General features: G+C 44.4%; 1 protein-coding gene across 1 annotated transcript in view; it reads left to right on the forward strand.

Moving 5' to 3' along the window:
* Nucleotides 1-25,707, forward strand: part of CSNK1G1 (casein kinase 1 gamma 1) — a 91,863-nt gene that overhangs the window by 8,304 nt on the left and 57,852 nt on the right. Inside the window, exon 2 of the mRNA XM_009276319.1 lies at nt 19,799-20,214. Within this exon, the coding sequence (XP_009274594.1) occupies nt 20,037-20,214 (178 nt within the window). The 5' untranslated portion in view covers nt 19,799-20,036. The remainder of the gene's footprint in view (nt 1-19,798; nt 20,215-25,707) is intronic.

Consider the following 25,707-nt stretch of genomic DNA (forward strand, 5'->3'; position numbering starts at 1 on the left):
GAAAATGATCAGGGGGATGGAACACCTCTGCTATGAAGAGAGGCTGAGAGAGTTGGGGTTGTTCAGCCTGGAGAAGAGAAGGCTTCGGGGAGACCTTCTTGCAGCCTATCAGTACCTAACAGGGGGCTTATAAAAAAGATGGGGGCAAACTTTTTAGCAGGGCCTGTTGTGACAGGACGAGGGGGAATGGCTTTAAACTAAAGGGGGGTAGCTTTAGACTAGATCTAAGGAAGATCCTCCGTAGCTTGAATGTCCTTTTCTTCCAGTAAGATGTGAGACTGATACTCAAAGTAGTACCTCAAAGTCCTTTCCCTTGTGCTGCTAGCATCAGGTTCATCTTTTCAGTAACTTTCAAAAACTAGTGCATGGGGATACTTACAGTAAGGCTGAAATGAGCTCATGGGCCACGTGCTCACTAGCCGCTAGCTGGGTTTTACTGCAGTCAGCAGCTGTAAACACCTTGCACAAGTTGCATTTATTTCTCTTTTAAGTACATGCTAGATAACTTCTTTTCAAAATGCTACCAAATATTTTGCTTCCTAAATATCTGCCAGTTTTGAAATTCACTGTTTCCTATCCTGTTTTCTCCTGGTGGGATGGGGGAGGGAGGCTGTGCTATGTCCCAGTGTTTCAAAAATGTTTGAGGGTGGAAGATGTGGCTGCAGTTTCAGTGAAAGCTGTTGCTATTGCAGTTAACACAAATGAAAGCCTTTATGTTCTTGGCATTCTGCTATTATACAGGACATGAAAAGAGCTACTGAAAATTACTAAACAACAGAGGAAGCAGAACTCCTCGAGAACATGCATTTATTTTGAGACGTTAGAGGAATCATAAACGTCCCATTGTCTGCAAGTTCCTTAGCTGTCCATTTAATGGAGCAACAGTGTGTGACAACCTGCTGCTGCTGAAAAGGATGATGCCATCTTCCAGTACCTTTCCTCGGGCTGTCTCTGAGGCTTTTTTTAACCACTCAGTAGGGATTCGGCTCGGGAACCTGATGGAAAGCTGTGCAGTTCTGGAGTTGGCTTGCTGAGAGGTCAAACGAGTGCCAGAGCTGGAGAGACTTGAGAGCATCTGACGGATGGAGGAGCAGGAAGATGCCTTTTAGGGTAGCTAGATGTTCAATGGGATAAGCCATCTGCTGTGTATGTACCAGGCATGGCTGTTCTGGTAACCTAGGGGCTACTCAGCTCTTCTAACGAGCTCATCTCTGTCTCCTTCAGCCCCTAGGAGACACCTAAAGCCTGGCCTTGACTCCCACTCTGTCGTTCCTTGTACCTAGGACATGGGCAGAGTAGGAAGCTGGGACCAGGCAAGGTCAGGGTGAGGTGCGTGGGAGTAGGGGAGGTGGTGGTACCTTCGGGCACTGCTCTGATCTGCCTGGGGATACTGGGTGTAAATCTCTCCCTCTAACCGAGCACTAGGCTTGGGAGTACTTGGACTCAGTGCTTCCCATTGCTTGCCTGTCCTGTGCTCCCCAGGTTGTAGCATGCCGGTGTGCTGCTGGTACCGTCTGTGAAGCTGTCTTGTACCTTATGGGCAGGGTGTTGCCTTGTAGTTGAAGAGCTGTGACCCTGACCTACAGCTGCCGACTCTGGGAGGCTCCTTTGGGCTGGAGTTGCCTCGTCTTTGCTTAATTTCAGGTTTTTAGCCTGTCTCAGCCTGGCCGTTACACTACTAAGGCTGCTGTAGTCTAGACTAATCATGGTTTGTTACATCCCTGGGGGTGGGGTGGAGGAGTCTGAACCGCTCTGTGATGTGGAAGCAGTGTTTCAGACTCGTGGGGTGCTGTAGAGGACTTGTGGAGCCATTTTGGGCTTCACCTGAAGGTGGGCCACTAGGAAAAGTGGGTAGAAAATGTTACTGGGATAGACCGATGGCTCTCTGAGAAAGGTTTGCCTGCTGTTTACTTCCCTCAGGTCTTGAGAAATCTGGAGGTAAATGCCTAATTGTTTCACTTCTAAGGTTTTGGAGGTTTTTCTCATCACCTCGAACCCTCTTTCTGTGCTTCAGCACTTGCAGTTGCTTGAATATTAAACGTGTCACCATGTATCTAAGCTACTATAAGATCAAAACCAGAAGCAGAGTACATATGGAGCTTTGACTCGCACCCAAACTCTGTGGTTGTACTGTCGTAAATAGATCTGTGAAAGCTGTTTTTGAGCGGTGCGTGGATGCTTAGTCTCACTGATTGCTTTCCTGGGGAAAAAACCACCACCAGGAAAACTAAAGCTTATTAATTGATACGATATGCATCTGATCAGCACATAGATCAGGTATAAGCTGCTTTCTTATATGTATACATGAATTGCAAAAATTGTTGTACAGTAGAACTTGACCTTTCCTTAAAACAACCAAAACCCCACTGCTAACATGCACTTACCACAGTAATCCAGGAAATAATTCCTGTAAAAGGCTGTAAAATCTTAATCCTTTCACTTCCTCAGCATGCGAGTGTGTAAGAGAGGTCAGAGGAGATGCGGGCATTGTCACTTATATTTGGTAGCATTTCAGGGGAAACCAAAAGAGTCTGAGTGGTAATTAAGCCAACTCCTATGCAGTTGAACCGGTGGTGAACAGCCCCACTAATGAGCACTGGTTTGTTGGCTGCTGCAACTCAGCTGTGCTCAGATAAACTGCTCCTGAAATGGGCATCTTCTGTTTCCTTTCAGAAATCCTTTGGTCTGAGAGGTCCCAGGCTGTACTCTGCTGCATTTGCATGTGTGCCCAGTGGAAGAAGAGCAGATAAGCTTCAGATAGGGGCTGTCCTACTTGCTTCCTAGCCAGCTGACAGGTAATGGTAAGTGATTTCTAAAGGCAAATACATGGTCACTGTCATCTTCTCTTCCTCGAGTAGCAGCAGAGGCTTGCAATGTTGTAGTAAATCACTTGGAGTGCAGGCAATGACGCGAGGTCCCCTGGGGAGGTTGTGGCAGCTGTTGGACATCTGACTGGTACTTGTAGAAGTGGTCAAGCAATGATCCATCACAAACAAGGGTTTGACTATGTTTAGGTAGGCTGTTCCCTTTTCCACGTGCGGCTTCACCTTGTCCTGAGATACCTCCTGTAGAGGGATGATGGCCAGACCACCACGGTTGAGAGTTTATTCTCCATTTTCATGTTGAGTCTTCAGATGCTGGGAAGTCCATTTTTTGGCATTCCCTTTAAAAGGCAGCAGATGTCAGATTGTCCTCCGTGTTCTTCTCTCCTAAACTTTCTTCTCCAACTGAATGAGAATCAAATTGGTGCTGTTTTGTGATGAAGCAGTATTTTTCCAGTTCTTGTTCTTGCATATCAATGCAAATGTCACTTAGAAAAAGAAAAGACCTTTCTGATGTAGATGTCTAAGTTGGCCACGCTAAAATGTATCGAGTTTCAATTTTTTGGGGGGATGCTCTCTTTGGGGACATAGTGCTGGTCCTGTGAACAAGGACACTGATTCACCTCAAATGAGCTCTGGAGGCCGCAGGTTCAAAAAGAATAGTAGATACCTCACTTGATGCAAGCCGTAGAGCACTGTTCTGTGAGCTGTGGGTACCAGAAGGCTACATAGATTCAGAAAGAAGCAGGACGAGTCATTCAAGTGGGGAAAATCAGTCCAACATCACTGCAGTAGTATCACTGCAGGTCATGAAATGGTCTTCAAGTCTTTAGCTCCGATACAGAGCATTGCTGTGTATTTCCTGTGCTTCTGTGGTCTTGGCTGGATGTTGCTACCGGCCACCTAAGATGGGGTATTGTGCCAAATGCACCCTCTGTGTGTCTTGGTGTGTTTGCTCATGCTCTGATTGCACCTGCACTTTCATGGCATGAATTTCTTCTGAAAAACCTCAAATGTCCTTGTGCCACCTGCCGGTTTTTACAATCTGACTGAGAGGACTAAGCTGTAAATGGCATGAATTTTCTTTCGCATGCGGCGATTCAAAGGGATGTTTTGTAGCTGACTATGGAGCCATTATCAGGTTTCAAACCACAAAAGATGACTCTTGAAAAGTGCCTGATGTACAGGCAAATACTGGGCGTTGTATATAGATGCTATCAAGAGGTGCTGTCTTTCCTCGTGGAAGAACTGCCTTATAGGCTAAAGAATTGGGCTTGTTTTTCAGCTTTCTCAAGGTTATATTGTTTGTGTGAAAGGGGAACAGGCACTGTAATGAAGTAATTAATCTTGAAAATATGGTTTAAAGATAGTGCCTAAAGGTGATCGGTAGTTGCAGGAGGCAGGGTTTCAGCAATGAATTCTTAGAGGCTCAGCTGTTTCTTAACTGAAGATCTGGTGGTGGGGATGGATTTGGATGGGAGGTTGGTGCCTTTCAGAGGACACAAAGACACTTGGTAGTGTAAATACTTTGCCTTCTCCCATGGTTAGGAGGTAAGTCTCTGCACGGAACAAAAAAACCCCCACTTCTTGTTTTAGATCACGATATTAAAGCTAATAGGGTGGAATAAGGTGTCGTCTCTCTGCTCAACAAGATTGGTGCTTGTGAAATAAATGCTAAAGCTCAAAGTGAAGAAATCTGCCAGCCGTAACTAGTCCAAGGCCATGTGTTGCAGGGCAAAGGAATGTTATCATCAGGATGTGCTTTCCTTGGCTACAAATCTATGCGAGTACCTGCGTTGCATCTCTACTTCATTTAAAAAGATAAACTTAACTCGTAAGTCTAGATGAGTGTGAAAGGGTAGAACAAATAGCTTTCTCCTCCAACTTCTGGAACCAAGGACTTCCTCTGATAGTCGCTCCTTGCTTACTGTTTATTTCTTTGCTGGGCGTTGGCTTCAGTTTCTCCCCGTTGCTAATCCAGGGGAAGCCATAAGGTGTCTTCTAATCTCTTTGCACCAAACTCATCTGAGTTGCCTTAATCTTATCACAGGGACTGGTTTTGGTTCTTGAGAAATCCTTAGGCTTCTCTCTGCAGTGTCACTAATTCTTATGTCATTGTAGGATGGGAAATACAGTAGCACGGAGCTGCACTTACTATAGCTTCTTCTGTTTCCGTGTGTTCTTAAACCTTCATTTATATGAAGCTGACTTGCTAGCCAGCTTCAGTTTGAAATATCTGCCAAATGCTCGCTCTTACTTACTTGTTGAATAGAAAGCAAACTTATATGGTTACCGGTGTGTTTACTTTATATATGAAGAACAACAGCAAAGGTAACTGGTACTGTACGCTTTGGGAGGAAGGTTGCACCCATAAGGATGTCTTAGCTCAGACATAAATACCCATGCTTTGCCCCAGTGTCTCTTGAATGCTGATCCTGTAACGGAGGGAATAAGTGACTTTGAGTTGAATAGCAAGCAAGCTTATATGGTTACCGGTGTGTTTACTTTATATATGAAGAACAACAGCAAAGGTAACTGGTACTGTACGCTTTGGGAGGAAGGTTGCACCCATAAGGATGTCTTAGCTCAGACATAAATACCCATGCTTTGCCCCAGTGTCTCTTGAATGCTGATCCTGTAACGGAGGGAATAAGTGACTTTGAGAACAGCTTCGGAAATGTGGTTTCAGTGTTTGGATAATCCAGTATCTAATAAGACCCAAGTTGTGAAGCTTTTCTTGTGGACAGGGATGAGCAACTCCTCTCTCATGTGCGTTCCTTTGTGTTAACGCTGCATAACTGAGCTTGTGCTTCATTATTTTCCTTGGTGAGGGAACACATGTGGATCGCTCTCCTCTGGCTTTATCATAATAGCTGGAGAAATTTAAGGTCTTTGAATTCTTTGTCAAATGGGATTGAAACACATGAATAGGTTAGAAGCTTGCAAAACAGGGATACCAACATAGCTAAGGCCAACATGTAAGTCTAATTCCTTGAGGAATGGAGCAAAATATTTCTTTTTGTTAACTGCAAGACTTGACTCTTGTTCATGCTAGGTGGTATTTATAGTTTTAATGGTATGTGCCTTGCCTTTCCCTCCTAATAGATTGCCGGACCGCAAGTGGGTGGAAGATTTGTTTGGTTTGGCACAATATTTGCTTTACATAAGCACGTCTCAAGTTTACAGCAAACAGAGGAGCCAGGCCGTGAACTGTGCAAAGTCCTTAACACGAGGGAAAGGAGAGAAGTGGGAAAAGCTGTCATGTAAAATTACCTCTCTGAAACTGCAACATCTCCTCTTCAGCTTGTTTCCCCTGCTAACTTGCATGCCGTTTCCTTAAGCTGACATTGCTCCATCAAATGCAATGTGAGCTTGAACACTTGTCTCAGTGCTGCTTGTTCTGCTGCTCGCAGCCAAACCGAAACGTGCTGTAGGTGGGCATCCAGTATCCTCGTTTTGGGTGTTGAATAACTTCAGTGGTGATCCTCTTCTGGCACTGGGGAGTTCAAATCTGAATGGAAGTAACCAAAAAGGCAAGATGACCTGGAAAAAAGGTAGCCGGGGTGTTCACTTACTACCTGAGTACTGTTTCTTGATCTGAAAAACAAGCATCAGGTGGTGGGACAGTGCTGAGATGCAGATAGAGGGTTATTGGTAGCAGCAGCAGAGGTTGGCACGAATTAAATCCACCGCCATGACCTTAGCACAGTGGTGTTGCCGAATACATCTGGCTTTGATAATGAAAATAAACACACTGCGGAAGCTGGATGTTGCTTTGGAACTATTGTTTACAGCTGAAAAATGGGGCTGCTTCATGTGCGCAGGGTCATCAAGCGGCCCTGCTGCATGGGACTGGGTCTGGGCTCTTGGTGGGGGGGACACTGTCACTGCCTGCGTTCAGACTGCCTTTTTGTGGAGGTGGAGGACTATCTGTTTTTCCTTGTGGATTGCCAGATATCTGTGCTGGCATTAACAGCTTCTCGCATCTTGGGCAGGTTCTCCATCACCTGGCGCAAAGGTGGGGTGATGTCTGGCCACATCAGGATAAGAGTGTGAATGAGGAAGGGATGGTGATATCTCCTAACCAGGCTGATCCTTTGCAAATTTAAATTTGTCTGATTACTGTGTACTTAAGGGGGGAAATTTGATGAGCTTGATGGTGTGTGAAGGCAAACGCTGTCAGCTGGAAGGATACAGTCAAAAGAAACCTCCAGAGCTTATCTCAAGACTGTCCCCGTGAGAAGAAGCCGGAGAGTATTTGTTTCCGTCTCTTATGCTGCTCGTGCCACCCAGATGTGTCCCGGTGTGCTGGATGGTTTTACGTGGGATGCCAACGTGGAGAGGCTGCCTCTCCTGATGCTGCTCTAGCTGACGTAGCACATGGATCTCATCTCGGCAAGCAGTGTGGGTGATTTGTACAAAGGAACTGCATCTTGTGAAGCATGGGTAGAAAAATGACGGGTGTGGGACGGTGCTTGCTAATAAATCTGGAAGAAGCTAAAACACCCATCCAGCACGTGAAGACTTTTAAGCCACTGTCAACTTGCTACCTTCAGATTTGAGGAAGAAAAAAACCCCACAAAACCAACCAACGACAGAAACCTTCAAGTATTACAATTTTTTAAAGCTGTGTAGCTTGCTCTCTGGAGTATCGGTGGCTTCTGCTTGGCTTTCCACTGCGGGCTGGTGATATGGGCTACTTCCTTGCCATATCGAGGAAATAACTGGGCACAAACATTTACTTTCTGTGAACAAATGCAACTGTCTAACTGCGTATCTTGGGATTATTATGCCTAATTGCTCTGCCGAGGAAGCGCAGGGTTTTTATGGAGCTTATGGTGTTTGTGTGGGTGTAGCCTATCTTGCCACTTGCGGGCACAGAACAAACCCATTAACCAAGCCTGTACCTTGCACCGGGGAGGAGGCAGCTCATAGCTGCCAGCAAAAGGAGTGACCTTTGCTTTGTTTAGAAATAAATAAGAATAAAATAAATAAAAATTAAAAAAGGCAAGAGACAGGATTATTTCACAGAACTATCACAGAGCTCCTAAGCATCTTTTGGCCCTCCTGCAAGGGGGCTGTACTTTTCCAGCGGGTGTTTTGCTTGGTCTGCATGTAATTCTTGGCATCTTTCAATCGCGTAGGCTATTCGGATCAATCTCTTCTGACAGCTGAACTGCTTCATAAGGATACACAGTTGGGAGCTCTGAAAAAGGAGGAATCTTAAATCTCGGAGAGAAAGGAAAAAGTTGTTCTTTATATGCTGTAAGGATGCTACCCTGTAGGATAGGTAGGGGTTTTTTGACAGCTTGTTTTGGGTCTGTAGCACAGCTGCAGTGCTGGCTTCACGGAGTTTGTGTAATCCCATAATGGGAAGGGAAGACAAATCACTGCAGCAGGTTTCAGGCTTTGAGTGTAAAAAAAGTGAGCCTTAAATATTTAAGCTCTGTCAGTTTTTAACGGAAGTGAGCTATGCCAGTAAAAACCTTACCCCACAAAAAATAGTGGGGTGGGAGAGACCGAAGTGATGGTGGGGAATCGGGGTGCTGGCAGCTGCTGCCCTTTCTTGGTAGCAGCTTTGAGATTTGTTTGCTTAGGCTGAAGCAACGTATTTATTAAGCCCAAACGAGCAGGATTTATTATCCAGGAGTCTTGGTTCTTACCTTTTCAGCTACCTTGTGCTCTTTAACCTCTGCACGTGGTTGCAAGGTTTGTCACCCTTGTTTGACAGCAATTTGCCTCCACATAAACAGCACATTAAAGGCTGCAGGAGATTTCTCTCTGTATATAGGTCTTGGGTACATAGCTTCCTCTTTGAGACATAGTTTAGTTGCAAGCAAAATATGTAGGTAATGTCAGTTGAATTCCTGCCAAATGTCTAATTATATGAAGTGACAGCATGGTCTGATCCTCTGTCCCGTGACTGCCGGAAAAGGCAGTATCTTCAAGTAAGGAGAAGGTGAAGTTCAGGCATTAAAACAAAAAGACACACACGTTAAATCATTAAGTATCAAGTTTTCCTGTGTTTCCTCTTAATACACTACTTGTCCCTCCTTTTGGCATCACCATCGCTATTTATTTTTTTTTTTTAAAAGATGCTGATATTCCAGCTCACCATCTCTTACATCACCGGGTTTCCAATTTTTTAACGAGCTCTTATGAGGAGTTTCTGGTGATGAGCAACCTGGAGCCAGGGGCCAAGTCAAGTCTGTTGGGCAATGGCTTGGGTTGGAGTCACGCGAACTTGGCAGGGATTTTCTATGGGGTGTATGCGCTTTGCCTGCCAGTCCAGGTCTTAAAGTTTAGCTACACAGGCTGCACAGAGTATGCTTGTGACTTTTATCCACCTGAACTGTTGGTTTTGGTCATGTTCTCTCATCTGTTTCTCTTTTTGTCCTCTCTTCATATGAGGCTGTGTCGTGTTGAAGAACAACTTCTTCGGTTTCTGTGGTGCTGAATATTGCCCCACAGTAGGACACGAAAGCATGTAGTCTCTCTTACAGCCAAATTTGCTTTGGCTGATTGCTGGTATTCATCCCTGGAGGACACACCTAAGCTGGGATGAATCTTGCCTGATTTATGTTGTGTGTTGGCGCTCAGAGCCTAAATCCTTGCAGCTCAGAGCCTAAATCCTTGCACTGAATTAAGTACTTGCATAAAACTCCCTTTCTAAAGGCACCTATTTCTGCTGCACCTTCATAACTTCATTCTGTTTGCGTGGAAGTGGTATTTTCTCTAAGGCTTTGTTGCTTCATGTAGTGGACACTTGGACCGAGAGCCCTTACACCCCGATTTAGGTCTCAGTGCTGCGAGAGGGCAGACTAGCTTTTCTCTGTCTCCTGAGCCATCAGGTGCCAATGCTCAGCAGCATCACCGTGATGTTTTACACTGACAAGACACAGCACATGCAGTCTTTTGATCTTTGCAGCTATGTTTTGGACATCGTATTAATCAGCATGTAGATAATATTAAGCAGAGGGGTGCACTGCTGCTTCAGACTACTAGCAAGCATCATCCCAGGTCTCTACTTAACTTGGTTGCAGGGACTGAGATCCTGAGTCTGACTAGCCATGTCTGAAGCTCTTTTTAGGAGATAGGAGCCTTGGCAGAAGTTTGGTGTCCTTCTGATGTGAGGCAACCAAGAAACTGTTCTGCTTGTTTGTCCTCAGCTTTTTGAGGCATTCTGGGTATTGGTGGGACAGAGGAGAGGCAACCTGTTCCCATCAGGCAGTCAGAAGCCGAGTTTGGGGACCCGGAGCTTTCCTCTCAAGTTGGGGTACAGAGAGCCTACAGCTGAATCCCACTTCATTACTGTTTTGTAATTACACTGTTTTCATTGATACTGGGTGGCACTCAGCACGAATGTGTTCTTCCACAGGGGAAACAGGAACCTGATGAGTGCTTGCGTTCCTCTTGACACGTGGCCAAATGCTTCTCAGCACCTCTTTGAATTAGTCAGGGCTGCCTGTCAGCTCGAGCTGGGTTTCACTAACGCAGCTTCTACCTACCCCTTGCTATCAAGGGGTCTTCAGTTTTCTTTGACCCTGTCTGTTCGAGTTCACAAGGACTTTTCTTCTATTAAGAGGCTTTTTCCCCACCCCACACGAACACACCGTGGAAGCTGTGTTGGCTCTGAACTTGATACTTGCATTCCTTTCTGAAAGCAGAAAAAAGCACTTCATGGTTTGGATAGCGCAAAGGGGTTTTTTGTGTTTAACCGCCAAATTTACCAGTCTTCTCAAACTCTCTGAGCCTGTCTGCAGTTCATCCTCCAGGCTTCTTTTCCTTGCTAGGCGGTGCGCAGATAAAACAGTTGTAGACTGTTGAGGTGCATCTGTGTTAAATTATGCTATAAACCTGCAAAAGCAATATTGCTTCCAGTGATCCAAGCCTGCTCCAGAGCCCAAGCCACAGTGGTGGTCTTGTCAAGGACTTTGCTCGTCGTTGATGCTAGTAACTGCAAACTACACCCGTCAACCACCATGGAAGCACATGAATCTGCCTGATGTGAGTTATTCCTTGAAGATGCATGTGGCTGTCTAGAAGTCATCTCTTCTCTGGTAGGCTTTGCCCCTTTCTTCTACAATTTCACTGCCTGAAAAGAAGGGGGTAGTATAGGTATATCTGAGGCTCTCTTTTTGCTGTTAACCAACCTGGTATATTAAGATGAAAAAAATACAGGTATATGTGATGCCTGGGTATCAGAGAAGAGAACATCTGCAGGGTTCTCATCCTGCCCCAGGTCTGTTGCAGACCCTTTGCTACTACCAGGTTTTTTTCTCATTTCCCCTGTAGCATCCTCATAAATACCTATTTAAATATCTATTTCTGCTGGAACCTGATCTTACGTTGCCTTATGCAGCCTATTTTTGCAAGCAGAGATGGTATCCTAAATGTCATGCTTTTTGCCAGTCTGAGAAGCCTTTCAAATGCTGGATTTTAAAGCTGGGGTTGGTTACTGTAATATCAAGAGGTAGATCTTAAAAACCTTTGTCGATGTGACGGTTCCTCCCGGAGCAGCGGCTCAGCAGGGGCTGCAGGACTCCTGGGGCTGCTGAGGATGCAGCGTTGGGGCTGGTGGTGTGCAGACAGCTGTGTGTGGACTGAACACTTGCGTCGTTTGGAGGTGCTTGCTGCTGACAAATGGGGCTTTGGCATTCCATCAGGCTTTTATGCAGAGGGACGTGTGTCTGACTTCTGCAGCAAGCCTCAGAAGATAGAGGGGAGCTGATCTGGCAGTTGCTCTTCAATCTTTTCTCTTCCCAGCCTAAAAAAAAAAAAAATATGCAGAGTTCAGGTTTCATTAGGGGATTTTTTCATTTTATTTAAGCATTCAACTGTTCATTTAGCTGTTCCAACATAATGCAACTCTTTATGAAGAGCACTAACCCTCTTTTTCTGGCAGATTATGGTCTGTAGTCCTTTGTTAAGCGTACAGGAATATGTGTACATGGCTGCTGGCCTATGTTTGGCTTGAACATGGTTGGGGAAGTGAATTAATCTAGCTTGCGTTGCACAAACCATTTCCCTGAAAAATGGTCTATTTTTTGTTTTGACTATCTTCGTGTGGAAGAACTAAATTACTAACTAAATTACTTTTTCCCTCCCTAACATTTCTGGCTTTCATGCCACGCTTGTGTAGAGGGTATCGAGAACAAAGTTCAGGAACAAACTTACAGAATGGGTGTTTGGATCGGTCTTGGTGAAACAATCAACCGAGACTTATTTGGAAAAGTAACTTAACACATTTAGTTGAGGATTATAATCGACTTATTTGGAAACTTAACACATTTAGTTGAGGATTATAATGTGTGTTAGCAGGTTCACAAGGTCTTCAAGGAAAAGACTTCATGGAAGTTCACTTCCCTAGGGTGGAAAATGGTATGAGTTCATTTGGGTTCATCTGTTTCTGTAAAAACTGTGTAATTGTAGGATGTCAACTTGACAGTCCTGTGCATTCATGAGTAACCAATGAGTGTAGTGATTCCCAGTCGTCCATCCTTCTCCCTTCCCACCAATTTACACTTAAATACTGTTTGTATGCCTCATCTTGTAAGGCATTTTTTTTCTGCCTGTGAAGCGCTGAACAAAACTAAATGCACAAGCTGAAGATTAAATTGTTGGGTCAAATGATTCAACAGAAACAACTCATAATGTTTAAAAGGCATCTGTAGTCTTCAAGGTTGGAAAGAACCTCCCAAGTGTGGGACATCTGACCTGACGTGCACCTGCTTTGCCGTAGTCTGCAGCAGCTTTGTCGATGCTGTTACCAGCTTTAAACTGCAACAGAGAATTTTGACCTACTTTTTCAGTTTTTCTGTTGTTTTGCACAACATTGAGGACACTGAAACCAGGTCAGTCTAGTGCTGTTTGGGAAAGCACAGATAAATGCTGATCTGGAGGTGCTACTGGGATACAGGCAGGTAGTTGAAATACACTCCCATAATAGGAAGCTTATTGGGGGAGTATCTCTTAGTAGAAGATAGGTAACCTCTAGGTAACCAGAAAGCTCTTGAGTGGGAGAGAAAAAGGCAAAAAAAAAAAAGTATATTTCTCATGGCTGAGTAGAGAAGAGCATTCAGCCTCTGCACTCTCCCTTCCTACTAGCTTGTGTAGATAGCCAAGCACCAGAGCAGGATCCTCTTCCAGGTTAGAACAAGATAGGATATTTGCTTATCTGTTGATTTTTGTCCTTAGGAACAGGTCAGTTCTCGTTAAGTCTTTTATTTTCTTGTTAGTCGAACAGCAGCTTTACCAGAAGTGAATAAGGGGGTAGCTTTGGAAAAAGAAATTTTTGTTGGGGCCAGTTGGAAAGTAGCATTGGGCAGAAGCAGGACAAGAAGTGGAATGTCATGGAAGGGAAGAGATGATGTGGTGGGATGAGAAGGCATGAAGGGACCTGAAGCCAATGGAGATGTGTGTCCATGTAGAAGAGAGCAGAGCTGTAAGCGAAAGGTTTACTAATCGCATTGTAATATAGGAAGAGCATTGACACCTAGGAAGCTGTTAATGTATGCAGTGAAGCAGAGGACACAAAGCCAGCTTGTTCCTCTAAACTTAAGGGTGTCAGCTAATAAAATGAGTTGGCAGATGCTGAGAATGTGAGTGAACACATCATGTGTCCTGGTTTCAAAATATTCTTCGTTACCTGCATCCTGGCTGTTACACCGTTTCCAGAGGGTGAACAGTTTGTCCCAATCTGTGGCAAAGCAAGCGAAGTTTTCTGCTGCTGAAGGCTCTACTTTTTACACAGAATAAGGATGGAAGCTGGTGATCTCATATCCATGTGCTTATAACATGTCAGTTGGGAGCCCTGGAGGATTTTATAGCCTTTGAAGTCATGTGGAAAGTAGCAGATCTTGTCTGGAAAGCACTCCCCGGATCAAGAGACTTAGCAAAAGTATTACACAGGCACCTGGGGTGGATGTTGGAAAATACAGTGAGAAGGCATGTGCCTTGTCCTAAAGCAACGATCTCGGAGTTGCTTTGAGAAATTGAGTTCCTGTCTCTGTAGAGAGCGGGATGAGATCACTCATCTTAAAAGAAAATGGGGCTTTCTTGAAGGTCTCTTCTTAAAAGAAGGAAGAAGGAATTGTAGGGCTGAACTACTTCTGCTTGTTAGGGTGGTGATCCGTCCGCCAAGCATTTGCAGTTGGATTTCTAGCACGTTTTGACTCCTTCGTGAATCAGAAACGCACACAGACCTGGATCAGGTCTGCTTGATTTGATTTGAAGAAAGGGGGGTTCATTTGCAATTTCAGTTTGGACATTTTCTGAAATTGTGCCACAAAACAAGACTTTGACAGCTTTTGTTCTTATCTTGGAAGGGTCTCCAGCGTATCTCAAGTAGGTCAAAGAAATTTTCAGTGCAAGGGAAGCAAGCTTTTCCTTTGAAGGGTAGGAATAAGGATTGCTCTGGCTTCTTCACACCGGTCTCTCTGTTTGCGTTGTCCTTTACTTCTGCTGCTTTCAAACTTAAGGACTAAGGGAAGCGAGCTTTTCCTTTGAAGGAATAAGGATTGCTCTGGCTTCTTCACACCGGTCTCTCTGTTTGCGTTGTCCTTTACTTCTGCTGCTTTCAAACTTAAGGACTTAATTGAGAAAACTGGATGTCTGTGAGCAATGTCTCTGTGCTGTAATGAGTGCTCGGTAAGCGATAAACCTTCCTTCATGCTGGACTGTGCTACGAATCACAACGCGAACGGCAGCTGCCTTCGACACTGCCTAGAAGCTGGTTTGTAGCTCTAGCGCTGTGGTTTTATTGATGGAGGTGAGGTCGTGATTTAGATCTCGGGTCCTAAGTGTTCTGAAGTGTGTAGGATAAGGTTGGCTTTTTTTATTTAGCTAACTGTACTTTAATTTTCTTTCAAGCCTGTATCTTTTATTAAATAACTGTTCCTGTGTCTCCAACTATATTGTAGTGAAATGAATACTGGAATTGGACTGAGTCACCATTAGGGAAATATCTTCATGCAGCTTTGTTTAAATGCAAGTAACTTTCAAGAGCAATCTTGCTGAGTGGGTGGAAAGGTAGGAAGGAAAATCGTTATGAAAAACTTTGAATCGTGGCAGGAAATAGTCCTGGCGTTCTGAGTAGTCTTTAAATATTAATGCGACTGACTTCAAATTACAGTCTACTCTTCATTCTTCTGCCACTCCTCTTCCAAAGCCAAGCGCTTTGTTAGTCCTCAAAAGCCATATTTGATGCCATATTTACTACATTTTTTTTTTTAGTATGCGGTAACAATAGTGAAAGATCTTTGTGCAATTCGGTGTACCAACAGCTGGGATCTGCTCGTAGGGTTGGCCATAATAAAGAGGTTATCAAACGCTTGGTTCACTCATTCACTGCTGATCTGAATTCCTGTTTGCAGGAGGCTTTCAGCTGAGAGAGGATGTTTAGTGTTTGCAGACTGTCAGGCGTGACCTTTCCATCCTCCTCCCTGGGGAGACCTTATACAGATGGGGAACGGGGGAAGGGTGGAGGCGTGCGTAGTAGCTTATAACTGTTAACATCTTATTTCCCTAGCCAGAAAATGTGTGGTGGAGCTCTGTACTTAGTCTGCCTGAGAAGAATGGAGTTGCTTGTCCCATCCGAGATGCACTGAGCAAGATGGTGTAAGTGTCAAACCAAGCAGTATATTTCTGATGTCGGATCTGAAACTTGGCACACGGGGCTTGAGCTGAGTTCAGACTTTAGTCTGGAGGAGGGGGAAGCTGTATCGAGGCTCAGGAGGGCTTGTGCTTGCAAGAAGCTTGAGCAGCCCTTAAAGGAATGATGTCCTTGTGTCATCGAGCACTGACAGAGCACCGCCTGCCCTGCAGTCTTTGAAGGTCAAGGCCAACTCATATCAACCGTTGGAAACATGTTAAATTGTGCGCCTTTACCTTTTGGTGGCTTTCGGCCCCATTTCATCATAGCTGGTAAAACGCTTTTCTATAACCATGCTGTCTTACACCAGCAGGTAGCCAAACAACTTTGAAAAGATCTGCACCTAGGCGTCAGGTTCTGCTGCAGAACAGCCTCACTATCTGGATCCATCTGCTCTGCAGGTTGAAAGCTGGTAGTACTTCATGGCAGAAGGAAGGTTAAACGGCTTCTGGCATCACGCAGGAAAACATTGTAGTGCGTTCTTAAACAGCTTGTCTCTTCCCAGTCCACCTCATGTTCATCAGGGTTGTTTAGAAACACTTTCCGGTGGTTTTAGCTTATATTGACTTTTCTTACGCTCTCTACTGGCCATGTAACTGTCAGCTGAATGAGCAAGAAAAAAAAACCAAATCTGTTTGCAACTTTATAAAAATTGTATCATTCCTCCTTCCTGTGCTGTAATCAGTCCCCGTCGTGCAGATTTTGCCTCTTTCTTTCAGGGTTTTTAGCCCCCCTTCATGTAGTCCTTCATAGTAGCATCTCCTCAGTCTACGGAGCTGTGCTGCCCTTCATGTCTCACATAATGCTGTGCATTGTTTTTTGCAAGCGTAAACTGGGCAGGGTTTGTGCTCTTGCTAGAGACCTCTTTCTGTTACCCTTTTGTGAGGTCTGTGGTTGTTCCCCGTGGATTATCCAACCTTGATGAAAAGAATGGCTTTGGTCTCCAGGGAAAACAAATCCTCCTCTCTAGCTTTGGTGGGATCAAGCGTGTTTTCCAAAGCACTACTTTTTTTACTCATAGAACTTCGCTGTTCTGCTCATCTTTCTTAGTGATCCAGCCCTAGAAGCACTCCATCATATTCACATTTGATTTCTGTTCAGCAATAAAATTCCTTAGTTTCAATGACTGTCCTTTTGGGTTTTTTATGTTGTTTGTTTTGAAGCAAGTCTCTCCTCCCAGGACAGGTTGGGGTGGGGTCCAAGTGCTTTTCTGATATCTGATAGAACATCGTCATTGCTTCTGCAAGCTGGTTTCACAAAGCAAATACAACCATGCTTGCGTCTACGCAAACCGCTCTGAGAAGCAGTGCGAACTCACCCCCTCAAAATGAACGCTGCAGCTGAAAGTATGTTGGGATGTCTGATGAAAAACCAGTTCATCCTGTTTGCCTGTAACGGATACTTCCTGCTTACCCATATTCAGTTTTAAGTATTAAACCTTGAATTAATTTGAGGTACAAGTAAAGCTTGGTAGTACTAAATACTGAATTTCTTGTATGTGAACATCTCCAACTCTTCTGTCTCTAGCTGGGCCAGCGGTGCTTAATCATGAATGGTGTTTCACACATGAGTTAGTACCATGTTGGGAGCTTGACGCTGCAGCTTCTGGGTCGGAATGGCCAAACTGGTAGGATGGATGCGATACAGTGGTTCTTGGATGACCTGATGATTTTCAGACCTCCTGGATTTGCTGCAAACATGCTGTATGATGTTTTCTGCAGAGATCCACCTTTGTGCACAGCGACAACAAGAATTCATCTGCTTTTCATTTTAGAAAAGAGGGCTGCTGAGTCACGGGCTGGATGAAATATCCTGTGGGTTGTAATCTGTGCAACCTGAGCTAGGTTCTAAGCATTAGTATAAACTGTTAAAGATGGGTGGTTTTGTGGGATTGTTATGTTGCATGAAGCATCCTTTTGTGTGTATGGATGTTTCTTTACGCTATTATTAGTTCCTCAAGGTCTTCCTGATACACTGTGGAGGGACACAGCATCCTTCCTATGAAGATGGGAGTCTGTTTAGAGTCCTGCAAACTCCCTGTCTGATATAGAAGCCTGCAATAATATATGAACAAAAGCAGCGGAAAGCAATTGCAAAGTGGTGTGAAAGTTGTGCGTTCTCTGTATTTAATCTGTGCATTTTCTGCAGAAGTATTTAAAAAAAAAAATCTAGGGAGGAAGCTCAAGCTGGGAAGAACTGTGCCCTCTTTTGTGCAAACACACAGAACTGCAAATGGAAATGGATAGAAAAGTTCAGAGTTGTGCTAAAGACTAGTTCAATATTCAGAAACTGGAATTCCCAACTGGTAGCTACCTGCATTTTCTGGATCTAATGTGAATGACTTCTGCCTTGTATTACAGATGCCTTAGATCAAAACAAAAGTTTCCAGAAATAACGGTATACCACAGTTGAAGGCTAGGGAAAACATACTCGTATTTCAAAAGGGCTGATGCTTTTGTTCCCTGCCACTGGTTTGTGGATGGGTAATAATTCTTGTCTTTTATTTTTGGATAACTGGAAGTAGGTAGGTTAGCTTCATCTCATGAAACAAACAGAAGAAACCCTTGCTAAATCCTCTACAAATGTATTGCTACAGGAGGACTGAGCCAATTGTCTCAGTAACTCTTGAACCCTCGTAAATATGGTTGTGTTTCTGGGCGTATCTAATAGTGTTTGATTGCTGATGTCATTCCACATTGACTCTTGTTTAGGTGGTTTCATTTAGCACTTCTCTGCTGACTTTGGAGGTATTTGCTAACTTCCGTGCAAACATCGAAACCTCTGCGTGGATGCCTTCAGCTGAAGCAGGACACAAACCTTGTTTCTAAAATTATTCAGGCACTCTTCCATTCACGTCTGGAAAATCGTGAATGCAACAGTGTCCTAAAGGAGTACAATCCAGTACGTATAGGTCCTGGGGTGTGGGGGATAGCTCCAGGTATGTTTATTCCAGTTCTTGCTTAAGAACTGCACCACAAACATCTCCAGAGTGTCCACATCTGCTGCTTAATACTGGCTCCTGATGCAGCATCTGTACAGACAAAGCATGCTGCAACCTTTCCCTTCATCCTGCTGACTGCTTGGGAAATGAGGGGAAGTTCACCCACCACCAACACCACCGGTACCTCTGGACTGTCCCATCAGGCCGCAATGGTCTGTTGTTACAGAGGCTTCAGAGTTTCATGTCTGAGTGGTAGAAATTTCTTCTGACCACAGTGGGGCTGAGCTGAATCATTTGGCTGCACTAACGATCCAGTGTGAGTTCACGTCCTAGGAAAGGTCTCATGGTGAGATGTCAATCTTCCCTGCGCTCCCTGGACTGCACTTGTGGAGCAGGACCTCCTGGGTCTGTACAGCTCCTGCCTCTCTCTTAGGCTGGTCCAGGGGCACAGAGGAACCGCTTGGCCTGCATGGGTTGAGAAGCATCTATTTCTTGTCCTCTTTTGACAGAGTTAGCAGACTGATGCTCCTGAGATGCACCAGTGCACTGTCTGGAGTAGTCCAGAGTTGCCTGCCCTTGGGGTTATGGTGGTGACAAGTTTGGACACGCGGGAGGAAGGCGTACTTCAGTTTCTCTGGGAGAACTGTCAGGATTTCGTTTGCCAGTCATGAATGCAAGCTGCTGGAGAAGATCTTGGCCCTTGAGTCCCCCACCCAATTCCATTAAAACGTCTGTTTTTCCAAAACCTCTTTTTTTTGGCAACTAAATCATGTTAGTAACGTGAACTGTATGTTGATACAGATTTCAGGAAACTTCTGTATTTTTTAAAAATAATAAATCTTGCTTTGGCTACTAATTTTGGTCACCTCTGTAAGACAACAGTTTCAATTAGCAAATATATCTGAGGTCAACTTTAGATGTAAAATGAAGGAGAACTTGACTTCCCAAGTGCTTCAATGTTTTCTTCTCTTGGCATCTTTCCTTTGCCACTTTTTATTTTTTGTCTGGCTTTTGTGTAATACTTTATAAATGTGTGACGTGAGAAGGAAACAAACTTTACACTTCACAGTTGCTTTAAAGATGGGACGTGATCTTCTTGCAGTTTCCACCTGATGCGCTGGTGTAATTGAAGTTGCTTTTGTTAGTATGTGCAGCCTGAGTCCTGGTAACTCCAGTAGCAAGCAGTGGATGGGCAGCACTTACATCTCTGTGTGACGTCGGGGCTTTTTATCAGAAAATTGTTAAGAAAATGGTAACATTGCCGTATAGCTGTTAATTTCCTCGAGGCCGGGAAAGTTCTGGACATTGGTCCTGCTGTACGTTTCTTGCTTGGTAGTTTAAAATAATCATTTTTATTTCATGTATCCTTTTTCTTTTCCCCAGGTAAGAAACCAAAAGCAACCTGCCTTTACTGAGTTCTCAAGAACATAATCAACCCCTTGGTACATTATCAAGATGCATTAGGAAACTGGATACGGTGCCAAAAGAACTCCATGTGTTTCCATGACTCTCTTCGACCCTGACTCAGATACTTTTGGATATATATTTCTATTCTAAGGAGAAGAGTGCGTACTCCAATTCCTTTCTGCCAGCTTGCTGGCAGAGATATTTCCCTAAGATCATGGACCATCCTAATAGGGAAAAGGATGAAAGGCAGCGGACGACGAAAGGAATGCCAGGAAGGAGCGGGCACGGTTCTCGACCAAGCTCATCGGCATCTTCTGGCGTTCTTATGGTGGGACCCAACTTCAGAGTGGGCAAGAAGATTGGGTGTGGGAACTTTGGAGAACTCAGACTAGGTAAGAAGTAACCGTTTTAGTGGACTGCATTATCCAGATTAGCATTTCACCACTGGAATATAAATACATAAAAACTTACCCTGGCTTGAGAAATGCCTGTGCTTGTCTTGTTTCCCAAGTGTCGAGCTGCCTTACCTGAAGCTTCTGACTCAGAAGATGTAACTGTTAGCATTATTTTTATTTGCATAAAGTCAAAGCGAGTACACTGGAGAGGCCAAAGGTGCAAATTTTGAACAATCTCAACAATGAAGACTGTTCTTGGCACTGAATGTCTTGCCTAAGGTGAAAAAAAATCTTCTTAACTGCCTGGATTGCTAAATCTTGCTCTCAATTTCTTGTTCATGAGCTAGAGCGCCCTATTAAAGTAATGGGTGAGACTCTTTTCCCGGCACTCGGCCACATCTTCTCTATTCCACATCCCTCACTAACCTCGGTGCCCTAGTTTCAGCCCCGTCACCTGCTCCCTGATCTGTCCCATGTGTTTGACTCACTGGCTGGCGAAGAGTGGGGTGTGCTGACTGGCCATCTGGCTGCTGCCTCTCAGCCGCTGAACTGGCCCAGCAGCCCGTGATTTTTCGTGGTCTGTTGGTCTTCTAACCACATGTCTTGCAGCTGGTCGCCCAAACAGATGGCTACGCTAATGCTTCGTTTGTTTAGGATGACTTAAGAGCCCGATGCACTGCGCTGCAGTGCATCGGGCTCTTAAGTCATCCTAAACAAAAGATAGTTGTTTTTTAAATGAGGTGGGGGAAGCAGCCAGTGTTCTTAATTACATGCCTCTGAGCTTCCAGTACGTGGTTTTGGGGTAGTTGCTGTAGATAAGAAGCAGCATCTCGTGACGGTCTTGATCCCGACTAACTTAAAACGGTTGCGTTTCTCCTCTTCTGCTGGATGAATTGGATTGCTGTGGTAGTGAACCTGAGGGTGCTCAAGACAGGTTGGGCAGGATTTGCCCCAAATTCGGTATGTACTTAGGGTTGGAATTAAAATAATTTGTGCATCAGGCACAAGGGATGATAGATAAATCAATCAGGAAATCACTTCAGGTAACCAAAGGGTTATAACACATAACTACTGATAATATCTTTGTAGATTCCTGCTCAGAATCTGTGTATCTTAGATTAATCTGTGTAATCTTTCATTCTAAGGTTTGGTTATTGCATCTATGTGATGTGCCACTTCTCCACAGTGTGAAGATTAACCAGCTTGCTTATGATCTGTCTCAGTAAACAGGTAGTTTTGGTTTCAGCGTTACATCAGAGAAGGTTTATTGATTTGCAGGAACAGAGATAATGCTCCAAAGGTGGAGAGAAGCTAAGGGCAGGGACAAAAACTCCCACCTTCATGAACATGAGCATAACTGGCAGCTGAAGATAAGTTTGGATCCTTACAGTACCATAACATGAATAGCTGTACTGCATTTTCAAAGCTCCCCCCCCAACAGCAAATGTCACAATAGCAGGATCCCCATGGAGATGTTGAATTGCTTTGTAATCCAAGCTCTGCTTTGAGGTTCAGCAGCTGTAGTGGATCCCTCCAGGTGGATGGCTCTTGGCGTTTATTCGGCTGGTGCCCAAATGCTGATCCTGTTTCCATGGTTCTTCTTTTTCCACATTTCTCAATTTTAACAGTATTGGATTTCTGACTAACGTGTTGTTTCAAAGCACGGATGCTACACAAGAGACTTCACTTATGAAAAAGTTGGTTTACTTTGCTATGGAAAAAGCAACTGGTAAATGTTTTGCTAATACTGGTTAACTAAGTAGCATGCTGTATTTGGGCAACAGGCCATATGAACTGATAACAGCAATTAGGTGTAAGGTCCTTACAGAAGCTGTATTACTTTTTTTTTTAAACTTCTATTGCTTTTTGCCAGTCACTATAGCTTTAAGAACTCCTGTTTGCTCAAATATCAGATATTTCTATTGCACAGATGTGATGCTAATTATCGCCGAATTGTGCTGGGGGGAAGGAGAAGCAGCACATCTGAAATACGAGCAAACAAGTCCCTGATAAGTTTTGTCCTGCAAAGATGAATGGCATGCCCTCTGCTTTTTGGCTTTTTTACGTGGTTTTGGAGAAGTTAAGCACCAGTGACTGCTTTTAGTAACACGGGGAGAACAAAGTCACACACTGATAAACAAGGGGAAAATACATTTTTCCAATTCCCCAAAGCATTTCTTTTTCAGGTCTTGTGTTTTCATTCTAAGCTGCTCTTGTATCACGCTCCAGCACCGGACAGAGGACTGATTGTTCAGGGAGGAGATGGCATGTACGTACGGAAGCTATTTTCTGCGAATATCGAGCTCGCTGCTTAGGGTTGATGTTTCTTGCTGCAAATACAGATAGCCCCGGGGATATTATTTTTTTTGAAGCATGTGGGAGCAGCACAGTTGGATTCCAGCCCACAGATGAGCTGAAATGGAAGATGAACGCAAAACTCAGTGTCTGGCCCAGAGTAATAAGATGAAATGGGGTTGACTTGGATGCTCTTTCTTCAGACAGGCTGCAGATTAGGTGGTGTCTAAGAGCTTTGGTTTCCGAAGCGGCTCAACCTACTAGCAGGGGTACGGTGCCAGCAAAGAGCAGGGTATCTTGCTTGCCGTCCCTGGGCCGAACTCTGTGCGCTTATGGGGATTCGTTGCCTTTTGTGCAACGCCAAGCCCTGTCATGCAACTCCTGGTTGTCTGCCAAGTTAATTCTCGTGCTGCCTTGGGAGCTGGAGCACGCCTGAAGTTTTATAGCGCGACTTCTGCCGTTATGAGATCCTGCATCTCCACCCCAAGCTGATAGGAGAACTGACATTATGTAAAACAGCCTGAGAACAGACTCACTGGGCTGTAAAATCGTGGTGCTCACTGCTCAGGAAAAATGAGATTTAACCTGTTAAAATCTAGTGCTGTGATAAGCCACGGCTGTAAACTTCACCGTAGAAAAGATCCCACCACCTGAGCCTATGAACCGCCTCCTTATATTGACTCATGGACTTACCCAGTGGGTATTTCTTGTATTTACCTGAAATCCTGAACCATGAGCCATGTTAGGGATAAATAAGCCTCTTCACATGTCTCATTTTTCCCAGTGTTTGGCACCCTTATTTAGTAAAGCAATTAAATAGGTACTAATGTATAATTATTCCAGTTTCGGTAGGTTGGAAGGTTTTCTAAAATAAGCATTAAGTTCTGGATAGACCAGGGGCTTATTTTAATGCAGAGCTGTAGACTGAAGCCCAAATCTTTTTGCTCTAATGCAAATGTTATCTGGTATGTTCAAAACAGTGCTTTCAATTATCATTTAAAAATGATGATTAATGCAGCTTTTCTCTCTGTTTGGAGGGGAAAAAAAATGTTAGGAGGGCTAGATCCTGTATGTTGCTTGTATCCTCCCTTGATAGGCTACTGTACCAAAGGGATTTTTGGAGAAGTCTGTGTTTTCGTGTGCTACCCGAAGAAATTGTGTAGTGTCCAGAAGCCAGATGTCAGCATGATTCACGCAGAGGTCTCGGGAAGATTCAGCGCATCTCGGCAGTGAGCAGCAAGCCCCAAACTAGAATAAAGCTGCTTGTTTGTACGTTGCCAAGTCAGAGCAGATCGATCAGATCTGGGGAGGTGTCCCCCCCAAAAGCAAGAACTGCCCAGCTGACTCCTAGGCTGCAGTTTGAAGCCAGGAGCTCTGCTTTAAAACAAATAAAACAGTTAAAAAAAAAAAAAAGATTATAATACCATCTGATATTGGGGTTGGTTTTGTCTTTTTCCCAAATAATAAAATCATCATGTGAATATAGGGCTAGAATAATGCTAGGTGTGGAGGGAATGGGTAAGAGTAGATCTGGTGTAGGATCCATACTAGAAGCTGTTATTCGGCGGCATGTGTTCTAAAAGGCACAGCAAATCTGCCACTACAAAAATCAATGTGAACTCATGCTTCAGCTGCCCATGGGATCTGCTCTCTGCAGATGCTCTGCTGCCTGGGGTGAGCTCTGCTTGGTCTTTAGGATGACCGGTTGGATGTTTGCTCCGTTACCCAGCCCTTGGTCTGTAATCAGAACGTATTGTCCATATAGCGACAAGCTAGAAGGGAAGGGTCAAAGCATTTTTGATTTGTCATTCGTGAGAGTTTTGCACTTGTGGCTCTTAACTTTGACCTGTGGGAATGGTGCACACGAGAGATTGATCACTTCGGGATCTTCAACCAGTCTACAATCTGTCTGTATATTCGACACGTCTTACTGCCAGGGCTTGAGAAATCCACTCTGTTATGTTTCCCATGTGAATGCTGGTGACTTAATGCATCACTTCTCATTTAGAATATGTAGTTCATAATTGTCAGTGGAACTATCCAAAACTGAGGCATGAACTTAATCGCTGCTCCATCAAAAGCTTTGCCTGAACTTGAAAGGCTTTTGTTAGCACAGTTGTATCATCTCAGCTGTATTACAGATCTTTTGTCTTGCTAAGATAAGATGCAGCTTCTATTCATGGCTTATTGTACTGTGCAGATTCACTTTCTCCTGTGAGCAGTACTGCCTTTACTTTTCCATTTTAATACCATGCTGCCTTGTAGAAGGAGGAAGAAGAAACCATTACACCTTGGACAGTGTGATAGCAAAACCAAGGGGTAACTCTCAGTCTGGAGCAAGCCAATGGAGAGATTTTAGGGATTTGCTTTGCCGTCGTAGCTGGCAAAGCAAGCATATCATGCTGCAGCTTTAGGAAGGGTTTGGAATTCAGGAGCTGGACCCATTGGCACCCCCTTATGTTCAGAGTCTCCCTGTAGTGCGTGCTCTGAAGGGGATGGACTGGAGGATTAATTACTTCATTTACCTTTGGCTGCTGGCCTGACATCTCAGGCTAGTGTTCTGCTAATCCGAGTTTTTTAACTGAGGAATTTCATTACCAAAATTATCACCGATCTAGTCCTCAGCCTTATGAACCAGACCATAACAGGCTGGATTATGGCTCCACATACATGGAGGGTGTTGGCAGTGTCCTTCTCTGCCTTGAAACGAGCTTGGAAGAGCACTGTTTCCCCAATACGTTATCGTATGTCGGTGGGAGAGCACAAGTGTTGGTAGAAGGTCTGTGGGTCATCACTCCCTGGGTAGACTTATACCCCTGCATGTTGAGTGCCAAAACCACCTTGAAATGGTGCGTCTCCAAGATTGTGATGGAGGTCATGGCATCTGTAGGGGATGGTGTACCCATGCCTCCCTCGTTGGCTTTTTTGCTGTTTAAAGCATCTAACTCTCTCAGGTATTTGGGCTGGAGCTTCCCTTAGTCTGTCTCAGTGTCCTCAAACTGAGCATCTTGATGGGAGTTCAATCCCTGTCAAGAGGAGGGGAGGAGGAAATGTCAGCGGCAAGCTACAGCTGGAGCTGCTGATATGACTCATTTGCTGGTAGCTAATACGGAGCAGATAATTTAGGTGTATTTAGGCTGCCTTCTCTTAATGTCCTTGCATGTTCTCCCCCCCCCCCCAGAACAGGCTGGGAGC

Source organism: Aptenodytes forsteri, unplaced genomic scaffold (assembly GCF_000699145.1).
Source record: "Aptenodytes forsteri isolate BGI_AS27 unplaced genomic scaffold, ASM69914v1 Scaffold113, whole genome shotgun sequence".
Taxonomy (NCBI): Eukaryota; Metazoa; Chordata; class Aves; order Sphenisciformes; family Spheniscidae; genus Aptenodytes; species Aptenodytes forsteri.